At 46.8% G+C, this 15415-nt stretch overlaps 1 protein-coding gene across 1 annotated transcript; it reads left to right on the top strand.

Annotated features, from left to right (window-relative positions):
- Positions 1-12266: 12266 nt before the first annotated feature.
- CRYAA (crystallin alpha A) lies at positions 12267-14820 on the top strand. Its single transcript, XM_074860914.1, has 3 exons — positions 12267-12455; positions 13400-13522; positions 14611-14820. Exons 1-3 carry the CDS (start codon positions 12267-12269, stop codon positions 14818-14820), a joined length of 522 nt encoding a protein of 173 aa, XP_074717015.1.
- The last annotated feature ends 595 nt before the right edge of the window (positions 14821-15415 follow it).

The raw sequence follows: 15415 nt of genomic DNA on the forward strand, positions 1-15415 counted from the left end.
TGAGACACTTGAAATTACTGGAAAATGGCTGAAGTGTTGGCCCAAGAAGTGCAGACACTTGCTACAGCTTTTGAAAGAACAGTGAAAAAAGTTATTTTGAAGCAAGTGGCATTTGTGATGTGTAATCGGGGTGTTCATCACCTTGAAATGGATGTGGAGGTAGGCATCTCCACGAGATGAAGAGGGATTGCTGGTCTACCTTTGTAACAGTCATTAAAACGGACTACTTCCATCTCTGCAATGGCTGAACAGCAGCAGATACCCACCCAAGCCCATTTCTGTGCACTCTTCCACGCATGCTCTCTCTGCCCTTTGTCTCTCTCAACAAATTGGCAGCTACAATGAGCACCCTAAGGCAAGATACATGGCACTTTTATCAGTATGCCAATGCCTACAAAAGAGCCTGCTTGTTTTTTTCCCCATATAAACTGCTTTCCTAAGCAGTTGTCTTCACCGGAATGCCATGGGAATTTTGCTGTACTGTGTTTCTAGACCAGAAGTGGTTTTAAAGTCACAGCTGCAAAATATGTACTGTTAGCATTGCTTGGTTATTGAGCAGGTATATTGGTGCAGGCTCATTAACAGCTGCTGTTGACTTACATATTCTACTAAATATCTGGATTAACAAGGTCAAATCATACAGCTGTCATTCTTCACTCTGTTTTGATGTGGTACAATCTGTGTGTCTGGTCCTGAGCGCTCCTCCAGTCCAGCTAAAGGTTGGGGAGGAAACTGCTGCTCAGTTCATCTTTCCTGGTGATTCCCTGTCCTCAGACTATTGTTAACTGTGACCAGTCGAGCACAGAGTGCCACCTCCAGCATGTATCACTGGGTGGGGGTGGAGCAGCCTTGAAAATATGGCGCTCTGATTAGGGGGCCAATGGTGTGCCAGTTGCTCTTCCAGCACCAAGTCCCTGGGCCATTGCCCTAAAGCGCACCCCTTGCCTGCAGACAGTGGAAGTCTGTGCAGCAGCCAAGAGCTGATGGGCTGCTGTGAGGTCCCCTCCCGTTGCTACCCCCTTCATGCAAAGGCATGATGCTGGATGTAGTGCAGGGTGTGTGTGCCGCTTCTGGGCTAGTGGAGGACTTGGTGCAAAGGTCAGGAGATGCCACATGTGGGAGAACAGGAGCCTTCCTGGCCATGGGTGCAGCAGCCAAGCTTAGAGAACTGAGGAGAGCGTAAGCTACACATTTTAGCTCTGGATTTTGCACAACATAGGGCCTTTAGACTGAGGGTCACATAACATGGCTTTGCTCTGGAGTTGAGCTTCCCTTTGTAGTTGGAAGGGTTTAGCTTTGGCTGTTTAGGCCAGGGAAACGCACTCAGCTTGAGAAGTAAGCATTCATGAACAAATTAAAACCAATGTTTACCTCCGAAGACTACTGTTGCCTGGAAGATAGTAAGCTAAAGAGGTGTGAAGCTAGGCAGCAGCACCTGTGAAACCTCAGCTCTTTCCTTTGCACCTTCTTTTGTTTGGCTGGTAACATTCCTTCCCTCCTCTTGCCTATCTGTGCCATAGGCCAGGTTTTAGAAGAATATGACACATTGCCTGGGGTCTGCTTGGGAAAATCTAGTTGCCTGTGGTCCAGAATGAGCAGGAAGATGAACACTTTGAAAATCAGATCCTGGTTTAAGAGTGAGAATGAAAGTTAAATTCATTTGAAAATGAGCACCTATGTCTGTCCCTTATGTAGAGAATAATGTTGATAGACCAAGCTGATGGGATGGATGAGATTCCTGACTAACTCGGGCCATCTTGTAGGCAGTTTGGGTGTTGGTGCTTTTCAGAGGTTCAAAAAAGTCTTTTACATCTGACTGGGAATGGTAACAAGGCCCCTGGTCAACCTCTTCCAGAGTTGAGCAAATTTTAGACCCTAGAACATGTTTTTACCTGAATGCTTTGTAAAGGAAAAGCCAACTCTGCAGTGTGGCAACCTATGGGAATAGATGCTAAATGGATGTAGAGCATATTGTGATCTCAACCAAAGACTGCACATTGCTTCTGATATGCTGTGAACACACTGGAAAAATTGCCTGTGCTACAGTTTATGGAGATAAAAAGCACTTGCCAACTGCAGTAAGCCATGGAGTGGCCATGTCAAAACCCTTGCAATAACATTCACCAAAGAAGGGCAGGTTTTTTCAGGGCAACGTCTCTTCTGCTTTGTATGAAGACATTTATTACATGGTGTTGCAAGGGCTGCATTTTTACTTACAAGGCCTGAAATTCTCAGGCTCTGGGAATCCCAAAGGGAGGGGAGCAGTTTTCAGGAAGGCTGTCCTCATTTTCTCAAAGATATATACCAATATTTATTGGTTATTGATTATTATTATAGATTATTTATTGATTACAGCAGGTATTCCCATTGCTGATTGTTTACTTCTTCAATCAAGCTGGATCCTTGCAGGTCAAGATAATCCAGCCCCCTGGATCAGGGCAGAGAGTTGAAATGAAGTGACACAACCGCAGCAGTGCACAGTGGCTGAAGGACTGGCGAGTTCAAAGTTGCAGCCTCCTGAAACTCTTGTCTTCAGAAAAAAGAAACCCCCAAATTCCAGAAGAAGGAAGTGCAGGAGAGGAGGAGCAGAGTGCACAGGGACTGGCATGACGGCTGGTGTTAGCAGCATGGGTTGGAAGAGCAGGGGGAAGGGTGCTGTGTGCCAGGCTGAGTTGTGAGGCTCTTGGGAATACTTTTCCCATCAGGAAACATCCCTTTGCCCTATGTGGATGTTCTTTTTACCCCTTCTGGGGGGAGGACAGTGGGCAGTAAGCAGGTCCAGTATTATAGCCAACATGGTCATTCCTGGTTCCCCTTTTTTTCCTTTCCAGGGTAATTAGTACCCATGTCTGAATGTCTCCTTCTCAGCTGGGAAGTACTGCCCATCCTAGAGAGGAGCAGAGCTAATGGAGCCCCCAGGACCACATTTTGTTACCCAGAGAAGGTTTAGTGTCTACCCACTTTCTATTATCCCTCTTACCCTCAGGTCATCCCCTGGGCAGGAGCCAGCTTCCAACACAGGCTGGGACACTGAAAGAGGATGGCCACAACAGGGCCATAAAAGCAGCCAAATCTTCACGCCCTTCAGAGGACGATGGCCTGCTTTTTGCTGGGTTGTTGTGAAGAGCAAGCAGCTCTTTGGAAGTAACAACCTTTTTATGTACCCTGGAATAGAACTGTAAAGCAACACAGGCCCAGAGGAAGACTGAACAGCATTGACAGAAGGTTTCAATCACTCAGCAGCACACAAATACACAGAGGTATCCCAGTGAATAAGACTGGGGAGTCAGAGGGGAGAAGCTGGACAAGACTTCAGTGAGAAAGGAAGGTTGGACTCAGTCAGTGGGAAAACAGTGTGCAGCACTAGAAGAGTTGCTTCTCAGGTAGCTCAGCGAGGCTGTGGAACATTCCTCTTGTCATGCAGTAGGTGGAGAAAGAACACCAAGCACTGGGCAACATTACTTAGTGCAAAATTTTATTTGCTCATCTGCCCGAATGCTATCAGAAGCCTCCAGATCTGCTCTCCTACATCCACAGCTGCTCATAAAGTGCATTACTTAAACCTTTATAACTGAGAGCATCCTCACTGGGTCACTTAAAAGCTCCTCTGTCATCTACAGGTCATTGTGTCACCCTTGTAAGTGAGAAATGTTATGCAAGGACTTTTTTGTTTGCATGCTGTGAGTTTAGATTTGGGGCCCTGCATTTAAAAATGATTGCTCTAAATTTCCTTCCTATTATCGCACCCACAGCTGCAACTCCCCTCCTCTGCACCCCTCTTCCCAGCTGTAACATACAAAATTCCTTTATTTCTTTTATTCAACAGCTGCAGCATGGATTTTTCTGTTTGTTTGTTTTCCCTCACTGTATTTGGTCTCCTGGCTATGACCTATTGACAAAATGCATAAAACATGGGAAGAAAGAAAAAGAAAGGGAAAAGAGGGGTTGATTTAGACTGGAGATGCTGTGACTATCTTTATCATTTAACCTTAATTATACACAGCAAAGCCATGGTCGTTGGTGTTGCATCAACTTAAGTCTTATTTCACCTGCTGTGCCTGAGCGTAACACTTTCCTGTGGGTTAAAGTCTGGGAAATGTGATGCTCTTCAGCTTGATTATCCCTTAGTTTGCAGTCTTCTACCCAGGAGTGTGCTCCAGTCCCTGGCCTGTGTGCTCTATTTACCTTGCAAGATCATAAGAGACATAAAGGGGATTGCTGGCACATACCAACTCCTTCCCCTCCTCCTGTGATGCAAAGCAGCCATAAACCTGTGGTGCATAACAGCTGAGAACTGTGGAGAGCAGGCCTTGGTGTTGTTAGTGCGTGCACACAGTGACGCATGTAGAGCCGGTCTCAGCATTTTGTTTGCCAGCCTATCACACTAATCTTTCTGCCGCTAACCTCCACCACCCTCATACTAATGCTCATCCTCACATGAGTGCGCATAAACCCGGCAAGAGGATTTGGGAGCAGCTTAGACAAACGGTTCATTAGGGGTCTTTCTCTGCCAAGTAATGTTTTTTTCTAAGGTTCCCATCACCGAGCTACTGTAAAAATAAATTCTCCAAGTCACCAGACAGCTGCCACCGTAACAGACTCGTCTGGCATCCAGGCGTAAGGGATGGGGCTCATTATCCCATCAAGAGCTAGCTTTTTTGCTCTCAGTTAGGCTGCTGTATGAACAGATCCGATCCCTTTGAGCTAGATGAAAGCTGTGGTTATTTCACAATTCTCCTCAGCACAGGGAGATTTGCAGATCTTATGGCACTGCACAAGTACTTCTGAACCTGGTGGACGTTCAGAGAGGTTCATCCCTGTGGTTGCCTGTTAAAGGATGTGCTCCCTGCAGCAGTATCTGGGTTCTGTTTGTACTGTGCAATTGCAGTATGCTGTCTAGGTTAACTTTAAATAACCTAATTATACAGGTAGCCTGTGTACACACAGTACCTGGTGGAGAATCATGTTGGTTTCAGCCTCTGTAGTACCAACAGGTCTCTCCAATGCCTCACTCTCTAACCTGAATCAGTAATATGACTCGCTGCCCGAACCCCCTTCCATCAGTGTCCATTTTAGATCTGATACTGCCTTCTTGCCCTGTCCACCTCCTGTCTTCTCTGTGAGCCAACTTCCACGGACACTTTAGGACTGGCAAACAGCTCAATCACCAGTGCCAGGTTATACCTGAGCACTGCAGCATTGCCTGAGATTAGGCAGTGTTTGGAGCTGTCCTGGGTGGTTTAACAATTCACACAATGACATCTACCTTCGGTGTCTGGTGTTTTCCCTCCACGCCCTGCTCAGACAGTGAGAGGCAGACTCAAACCAGGACTGTGTGGTTCACTGCAGGATTACCAAGTGGCTGCAGGGTTTGCAGAATGCCCTTTACGGAGCTGCTTGTCCTGGTCAGAGCGCCCTCCTTCCATGATATCATCTCTATTTTTCCAGCCTTCTTCCAGTGCTCCTACAGACCTCCTCCTGCCTCTCCTTCCCTACTACATCAGCACCACTTGTGCAATTTCCCTCTTTCCCTGGACTAGCAGATAAAACAACTTTTTTCCTGGCTAACTCCTCCTGCAATCTCTTTTCCCCCCTCTCCAGACACTGCCTCTAGTCACTGGAACAAAAAAAAAAAATTATAAAATCAAAGAACTATATAGCAATTTTTCATGTTCTTTTTTTTCTTTTTTTAAAAAGAAGAGGTCTCAATTTGAAGATATTTATTTGGTAGAGGTTCATGCCATAAAAACAATGGACATGGTTTCTCTTTTCCTCTGAAAAATAGCCAAGGTTTTAATTCCTCAAACTGTTACATCACTTCGCATAATTATTTGCTTTAGATGAGTAAACAGGTTGTCACAAAACAACTCTACACTCTCAAATTCTCTGGTCTGAGAAAAATGGATGTAATTTCCATAGCAAAGGGAATATTTTATACTGCAGGAAGAGGGGCCGTGGAAAGCTCACGGAGATGAGATCTCATTGCAAGGCAGGGGGACTCTCAACAGTAAGCACTGTGGAGTTTCAGGAGAGGTGGTTTTATTCACAAAAAAAGACTAGGGGAGTGAAAAGGGCTCAAACTGTACCTCTGCCTTTCTGGGTGAGAAGTCATTTTACTTGTTCCCAGTCACCATGATAATACTTACCTCTGCTGGAAAGTGCTCTGAGATCTACAGATGGGGAGAAGCATCATTGCTTAGCAGCTGTAAATTTCCAAACCTGCTCCTGTTCCAGTTCTCCTGCTCTCTGGGTGTGCTAGATGCTCTCTTCGCATCTCCTACTCTCGGGGCGGGGCGTACTGCTACAGACTGGGAAGCAAAGAGCATCTCTCATTCCCTATGCAAATCCATTGATGAAAACATAAAATGCATTGTGCTGCTAAAACTTGCTGAGCTTGTTTGAATAAATGCCAAGGATTAACAACACGTAAATTCACCATTGATTTGACAACAATGATGTTATGTGCCCTAAACACTGATGGGATTTGTTCAGTGTTTAGGATGTGGGCTCTGAGGTGGAAAAAAGGGATTGCTAGTAATTTTTTAAGCCTCTTTGGCTGCACCAAGGCAGACTGTTGGTATTATATAAATTCTTTAGATAAAATAAATATCAGCCTTTGTATGAGGAGAGTGGATATTTAACTTTTTCAGTGTACAGCTGAATAGTAAATCTGACTGTGGATTGTTATAAGCCAGGAAATAAAATTTGCCCCATCCCTCCAAAATATGGAAGAAGATGTTGGAGTGGAAGAAGAATCCCAAGGCCAGTAATAAAACAGAGGATTGTGCCTTAAAAACAGTAGGACAAAGACTTCTTTTTAGGTAGAAAGCTAGAAATGTCACCTCCACAAGTTGTTCCCTCTCTGATTGCTCTCTCCCTGGCTCTGGTGTTCAGCAACTTTGCAACCATGGTTCCTGTGGGACAAAAACTATTGTGAGCAAGAGTGGGGACCACCTGGGACAAAACTTGTGCAACGGGCTGACCGTTAAGCAAGAGTTTCAGAAGTGAGGGAAGGGAGAGCTATGATCACTTACACTAGAACAGTCTTAGCCCCTCACCCTTTAAGCCAAGCTGCTGGTGTGCAGGGGGTTGTTCACTGGTCCCAGCTGGGCAGCTGATGGCTGTTTGGGAGGTATGGGAATTTTCAGAATTCTCTGAGGACATGCTGATCACTTTTAAAAGAAAAGCAAGCCAAGGTTTGGATTTTTTTTTTTAAATACACTTGCTGAAAGTTAGGCTCCTAAATCTATATTTAAACTTCTTAATACATGGCCTGATTTTCAAAGGTGCTCAGCATGTAGCAACCCTCCCACTAACTGGCTTCTTTCTTGCTATGAACTATCCTCAAAGAGGGGTTTTCAAGTGTTCTCTTTGCTTTTAACAAGAAACTCTTATTCATCTAGTAAAAAAAGAATATAACATCTGCCTTCTCTCATGTCAGCCCTCCCATTACGTTAGCCCTGCAGCCCCAACCACAGTTAAGCACAGTGTGCAAATTGCACTGATAACACGGCCTCACCTCCTCCAACCATTATAAACTTTAGCGAGGAGGTATCAACAACATTCAAAACTACTCGGCAGAAATCACTACTTTAGTGTTTTCCATGGTATTTAGTAGGGGTTGAGTGCAGAGGAAAATGAGTGTAGCTGCAGTTATAATCAGTTGTTCCTTCCTCCATCAGCATCCCTGGTCAGACATGATAGCAAGGTTTGAGCTCCTGACTATGACATTGCCCTGGAAGGCACGCATATGTTTGAGGAACAGGAAATGAGTCTTCTAAAGAAAGGACTCTTTCCTTAAAAAAAAAAAAAAAAAAAAAGCTCTGTGTTCATTTCTAGGGAGAGCTTTTAGTAAGTGCTTAGCAGCTCAGGAGCCAAAACTGATAATGCTGGCTCCCTAGTGAGCCTGCCCTTTTAGATTGACTGCTTGCACACTGACTTATATCTACATCCTCTCCAAAGATAGGTCTATGTAAGATTAAGAAAAGCACGGTCGTTTTTTCCCACTCACCAGCTCCCTCACACCCATTATGTAGTATTTTCCACCACAGCAAGACTGGTAGAAAGAAAACTTGCAACAAAATCATATTATTACCTGCCCTAGTTCTGTGTGGCTGTCATGAACTCCTTTTTGTACCTCATAGAAATGTTCCTCCGAAGGGAAAACTTTTTTATCAATATGCAACAATTTTATCATTAAATATTGGCAGAGATTATTCACTCTCTTATCTTGTCACTAAGCAGCTTACATCTAAATGCAGAGGACCATCTAAATGAGTACAGTCCTACCTTTTTGGGTTGACAGGTCTATTCAAAAGAAAAAGCACTGGAACTCATTCCTGTTTTCTATCAGAACTATCTGAAGAGTTGCACACTCTGCAGGTTAACAGAGACCACTTGACTCGAGAGGACATGCAGATCAGAGCAGAGAGGTTGCCTTTCTTGGCTGTCCCGGGGCTGCAACACACCAGTTGGAAACAGTAATCCCAGTTATATTAGCACTTCAGAATCGCATACAAACCCTCCACAGTTACACGTGACCAGTCACTGCTCCACTTAAATGCTTGCTTTTCTCTTCACATTTGGCTTGTACAGAGCTTGTCATGGGGGTTGGAAACAGCACTGGACTCACCTAGAAATTGGCAGGTGAGAGTCAGTTATGTGAGCAAACTAATTGCAGCTGAACGCAAGCAAGGGCTGTTCTTGATCACTGATGTCTGCTTTACTCAGAAACATAATCTGGGATTTCTGCAGCTTGTCCTGGGTAACATCTTTTACTAAATGTCTCCTGTGCTGGCAATTATGCAGGATAGTTTAGGAAGGGATTTTTTCAAAGGTAAGCTAGACAGCAGATCCTACTGGAAGACCTTTTGAGTTGGACTTGCATTCTAAATTTTCAATGAGGCTTTGGGAAACCTGCCTTTGATGCATTGCTTTTGGATGTGTTCATGAGCACATGCATTAGTCTTTTTTTCCTTTATAGCAACACCAACAAATCTCACTGCCTTTGCTCAGTTGGTGATAATGATGCACAAATGTTGTGCATCCTGTGAGAAGTCTGGCCCCCTGAACTGGTGCAAAATGATTGCTTTCTCCTCTCATCCCAAATTTTCACTGGATGGGATTCATCTCACCAACTCTGCTTGCCCAGAAGGAGGTTAGAATTAGAATGGCCTCCCCTAAGGCAAGTGTCCAGGCTCCCTCCTTTGTTAGTCAAGATGTAGGCACTGCTGAAAGATGTCTCATTTCACCTTTCCTACCCACCTAATGTGAGCCACCTGGAGGCATCTGTCTCTCTCCACTGACTGGACAGGGAGCCTGGACAACTCATTTGGACTGGACATCTAAGTTTTTAGATCGTTGGAAGTTAGATGTGATGAGTCTCAGGAGACTGCTTGTTGCCCAGAGGCATGCAGGCAGTGCGAAGTCTGTATCAGAAAAAACTTCTGTGAATGAAATTTACATTTCAGAGGAATGTTTTGCCCATAAAAGACAAAAATGTCCATTCAAGGCAAAATGCATATGATTAATGCTAGGGAGAGCCATGAAAATGTGGGTCCAGAAGAAACTAAAGGCATAAACCCAGAAAGCTGGCTGTCACTTTTCAAGTATTTGAATGTGTGGTAATATACATAATTTTAGATGAAATTTAAGTGAAGACGTATTTGACATTTTTCTCTCAACAGCCCATTCCCATCATCCCGCTGAACATATGGGGTGCTCCGATCATGTGTTGAACACACACGTGCACCAATCCTGGAGCAAGCTTCAGGCTGTGGGTAGCTGATGGATTTTGTTGGGCTTCCCTGTGAGATAAGTGGTGGTGTGTAGGCAAGCAGCTGCTTTCCTGGTGCCTAAATAAGAGCACCAATGTGCTGCTGGTTGGTGTTGCTGAGAGAGGTACAGCCTGCCTGGGATCCCTTCTGCCTCCCTGTCCCAATAATCTGCCCCTGTTCCTGCACAGGGAGTATGCTGGAGGTCAGAGCTCAAGGGTTTGGCAGTTTCTTAAGGACTAAAAGATGCCCAGAGAGGAGTTCCCTGTGCTCCTGGTATAACTCCTGGTTTGGGAAACAAAAAGAGGATGTTCCCAACACACTGCAGGGATTGCATCCACCCCTCACACATGGCTGGGGCCCAAATGGTATGTCAGACCCCCAAATCTGTTTCGCTTTCTGTGTCAGGGCACCATTCCCACCTGCTCCTCTACCAGCCAAATAAATAATTTGCTCTGTGTGCTCCAGTGAGTGGCTTGGGATTTGAACCTGTTCCTCTATCTTTCTTTTTATTCTGCATATATCATGTCATTGCTGCTAGTTGGTTAAATACAGGTTAGCAGGTCTCTGGTACAGAGTGGCTGAGGAGAGATTTTCTTCATCCTGGGGCAAAGACCCAAATCTGATAGAGCTCTTCAAGAAAAATCTTGGTAGTGCTTTATGACTTCTGCTTGCTTTCCCTTAATTTTCTCAAGCAAAATGACAGATTTGGGACAACGAGATTGAATGGGGTGTCCGGTCTGTTTGTTGTGCGTTTTTTTCTCCATGTCTTGAGGAGGGATTGATCTCATTTTGGCACCTGATTTTAGAAAAGCCTTCATGCCCAAGAACCATGGCCAGACCACAAGGCCTTTTCCTGCTGGAACTAGGTGAGGTTGAACCTAAACTCTTGTCTGTCATAGTGGTCTCTGATGCCTTTTTGGGTGTTTTTCTGCTCAACTTTTTGCTTGCCTCTGGAAAGCCTCTGTAATGGGATCTTCTGGTTCCCACTTTTCCTCTCCTGCCTCTATGCACTGCGTGGGGAGGGGTCATGTGTGGGAGTCAAGGCCAAGGACTTTCCAAGACCACGTGGAGCGTAGATGCCAGGTGATGCTCAGCTGAATGTCACTTTGGCTCAGTGTTTTTCTGAATTTAGCTCCTCTGGCCTGGATTGGTCCCATTTCTCCCAAAGCTCTGATGGCAGGGTCTCATCCAACCTCTGTTTCTTTAGTCCCTGTCACCAGCAGAGGATGATTCAGCCCCTCAGCTCCGAAGTGCCTTTTGGAGGTGCCCTCTCCTCTCTCTCTCTCACTTTCTGCTGACTGCAAAAGGTGCTGAGGCACACAAGACTCCTGACATAGGTGCTTCTGCTGCCCAGAAGGCCCCTACTATGCAGTCCTAGCACTGGAGCATCACTGGCTCCAGGGGAAATGGGGTTTCAGCTGTCGCCGTGGCCTCGTGCCGAGCCTGGCTGTGGAGCTGGGCAGCCCTGCTACCCTTTCACCGCCCAGCTGCCTCAGCTCTCTGGCAGAGCTTGCTGCTCCCACAGTGGGCTGTCCACGTGCCCTTATCCCTGGTCCATCCGGGATGGCGGACAATCCCTTAAAGGCGGCTTTAAGTGAAACAGAAATGCAAAACAGTCATAACCAGAAATGCATGTTAACCAGGATCTGTGTTGTGACACCGGCAGATAAATGAACCTCCCACAACACTCCTGAATCAAAACAAGGACAGTCTCAAGAGCAGCTTTGGGATTGCTGTTACGGTTGGTGACCAAACTTATTTTTCCTTGTTGCTTTTGGCAAAGTATTTGTTCGTTAAAAGTTTCTGTTTTGTCAGACCTGTGTTCATGCTCTGCATCATGCGTTAGTCCTGCTTCCCTGCCAGCCCCACCAGGATCCTCGTGTCAGGGTTGTCAGGCCCCACTCAAGTGGTGGAGACACTTTATAGCATGTCACAAAAAAAGTTTCCCTTTCTTCAACCTGAATCAAATCCTTTTTCCTCACTTGGAAGAAAGATGTTTCATTTATTTGGAAGGGACTTTGTGTTTCTGTTTCAAGGAGGGGCAGAAACGAAGCAAATTAACAAAAAGCCAGGGGTGGGTTACAAAGATCCACAGAGCAGACCTCCTCCACAAGCATCCTTGAGATGCCCACCAGGGTGTCCTGTTTAGCTTGCTTGATCCCATAGAGGAACTGCCAGTACCCCTGGGCACCCCGTGTCTCACAGCCTGCTGCCTGGCATCATCCCTCCAGGAGATCTGGCACCGATTCCAACCAGACTGTCATTTCCAGGTCAGTCTCCGCATTTCTGCTGACCACATTGCCTCCATCATGAGATCATGTCTTTCCAGAGAAATCCCGCTAATGCCTTCATTCTGCGAGACCGGTATATATAGGGGGAGCTTCCCTGGAGCTGCACTGCGCAGTCCAGCCAAGGCATCGCTGTCTCCCCAGCAGCTGCACTGCCCCCACTGTTCTCCCCTTGCAGCCACAGGTCGCAGCAGCAGCAAGCATGGACATTACCATCCAGCACCCCTGGTTCAAGCGTGCTCTGGGACCCCTCATTCCAAGCCGTTTGTTCGACCAGTTTTTTGGAGAGGGTCTCCTCGAGTATGATCTCCTGCCTTTGTTCTCTTCCACTATCAGCCCCTACTACAGGCAGTCCCTCTTCCGCAGCGTGCTGGAGTCGGGCATTTCAGAGGTAAGGGCCCTTCGGCTTCATCTCCTTTTCCTTACTCTCCCTCCTTACGCCTCCGCCTGCTCCTCCTCACCCGTGGCTCACCGACTGTAGCCCTGCACTGGGGTGCAAGGGGGCGAGGAGGACTTCTGGCCCACCACCAAGCACAGCCCGCCTGCCTCTTCTTGGGCACTGAGGGAAACCCTTGCTGGGGAGAAGGCTTCCGTTTGAGAAATGGAAACCATTTTGGCTCCTGATGGTTGTTTCCGACACATAAAAGGCTGCCTTTGCTGCCCTCATGCCTGCTGGCCATATGGCGAGGGAAGAGCTAGGCTACTCCTAGAGTAAGTGCCCATGAGGGCAGCTCGGCGTGGGAGAGGACCCTGGTGAGTGGGAGCTTCCTCTGGCCCCCTCCTTCGCCTCAGGAGTTCGGTGGTTTTTGCAAGCCCACGCTGGAGGACCCAGGAGCAATTCTCTGAAGGCAGCGTGTAGGAGGAGTGCGTAGCCATGGGGGCTGTAGTCCGAAGCTCAGGAACTGCTGCTTTCTCTAGTCCTCTCTTACTGGTTTCCTCCCAGAGCTAAGACCACAAAGAAACTATAAATTGCTGAAAGGACGAAACGTGTGCTACCAGAGAATATTACACTGATTTCCATCCCCTCTTGCTGCTGCGTACAAACGCCTGGTGCATCTGGCAGATTGCTGAATGCAAAGGGGTTCCCAGCACAAGAATAGCGGCAGGAAGTGACGCCTCTCCTGAGAGCAGTAGCAATGGCACAGACACCTACCATGGCCTCCCAGTGTCCCTGGGCCCCTGCGATGGGAAGACCCCCACAGAGGCCCGTAGTCACAGAAGGAGAAACTATGCCGCTGCCAGGCCACCCCATCTTCAGCTTTTAAGTTGCCACGATGCTGGTGTTGCCTCCACACTTAGAGCTTGGGTCTTACTGTCTAATAATGTTCGTTTCAGGTGAGGTCTGACCGGGACAAGTTTACAATCATGCTGGATGTAAAACACTTCTCTCCCGAAGACCTGAGTGTGAAGATTATCGACGACTTTGTGGAAATCCATGGCAAGCACAGTGAAAGACAGGTAAGTGGAAGTGATGGTGATGGTGGAGCAACTGGGGAGTCAAGCTCCATTTTCTTTCTTTCCAATGGTCCTCAGCTGGAGGAAAAAAAAAAAAAATATCAGAAGAAGTTATTTATCGATTGGCATTATTGGCATGGCCTGTTCCCACAGAGCTCCAACCTGATATCTGACAATAACGAGCTAATCCACTCATCTTTTGTTTATTTTCAATCATCATCTTCCATAACCATCAGATGACGATGTCCATTGTTCACTAATAACACTGGACCAGACAAAAAACTTCATCTGGCGCTGCTAAAGCATGGCTGAGTTTTCATAAGCCAGAATCATTAGTGAAAACAGTTTTCATGGTCTGATCTGGGAGAGAAAAGCAAGAGCAAACAAAACAAAAGAAAAACAACTGAATGCCTCAGGCTTGGAAACTTTTAACATGTATATCATGGAAATATCTGTGGGGGTCGAAAAGTGAATTATACCAGCAGGGGTTTAATTCTTCTCATACACTTTTTTTGGCTGGACAAAGCTCTAGCGTGGAAAGAGTATGTATTTTTTAATATAGTTATTTTTTGCAGAGGAAGAGAGCAGCCATTTTCATGGCTGACTTAAAAAAAAAAAATTGCATTTCTCATTCTTCTAGCCAAAAAAACCAGGGGGCCAGGATTGTGTACTTTGGCTGTCACAGTGTTGCTGCCTAGTAAGGAAATACATGGGCACACATGCGCGCATTGCTTTTACCTTTGCAGCACCCCAGACTTTCTCTCTAAGCATCCTTTGCAATCGGACGCCTTGGCAGGGCCCCCGTCAAAATCAGATCTCAACCTATATTATGACCAAAATCACATCCTGCTGCTCTGCTCAGCTCTTGCAGCTTCAGGGGCATCACACGGGGACACCTACCCCTACAAACCTGTAAAATAGAATAAAAAGCAGAGATGCACCCAGTGATACTGGCAGTACAGTGTCACGATAAGCCAGGGCAAATGTGGACCCCCCTCCGATGAAACCATGGGGTCAGGCAGAGGGAGGCATGGCGTGGTGCTGGGTGGTTTCTGATGGGCCTGTCCCACTTTTCCCCACTGCCTCCTCAGGACGACCACGGCTACATCTCCCGTGAATTTCACCGCCGGTACCGCCTGCCCGCCAACGTGGACCAGGCTGCCATTACCTGCTCCCTGTCTAACGACGGCATGCTGACCTTCTCGGGCCCCAAGGTCCCCTCCAACATGGACGCCGGCCACAGCGAGAGGCCCATCCCTGTGTCCCGGGAGGAGAAGCCCACCTCCGCGCCTTCTTCCTAAGCCCGCCTGCCACTGCGCTACACAGGTTGCCACTGTCTGCAGGTCTCATTCCCAGAGCCATTGCATAGATATCAGTGAAAATCTAGAGGGGTTTATTTTGTTGGTTCCCCCCCTTCCCTTCCTTTGTTTCTTTTTTTTTTCCCCTTTCCCTTGGATGGGATGAGGGGCTGGGTGAGCGGCTGGTGGACTTTGAAGCTTAAACCTGCAAACTGTGCTGTGGGGATGGCATGCATGGCGCATGCTGCCACGCTCTTGTACTTGCTGAAAGGGTCTTCTTCTGGTGCTGTAGTCCATAACCATCAGGTAGGAGGGAGTGCACAAGTAACACTGGCTCCTGGTGCACCAAGTCTTGAGTCAAGGCGTGGAGCAGGGGAAAAGCCCTGCAGATTTGCTCTACCCCATGCAGAGTTAAACTGGTTACTCTTAAAAGAAAGCAACAGAGCCAAGCCCCACACCTGAGATCCTATGTACATGCAATGAACGTGCCAGAGTTCCTTGCAACTGCAGGAGAAACAGTATCTTACCTTCGGGGGTTGCAAGGTATATTTTTTTCAGCAAAGTGTTTGAGTGTATCTGTTCACATCACTACTCTGTC

Source organism: Strix uralensis, chromosome 2 (assembly GCF_047716275.1).
Source record: "Strix uralensis isolate ZFMK-TIS-50842 chromosome 2, bStrUra1, whole genome shotgun sequence".
Classification (NCBI taxonomy): domain Eukaryota; kingdom Metazoa; phylum Chordata; class Aves; order Strigiformes; family Strigidae; genus Strix; species Strix uralensis.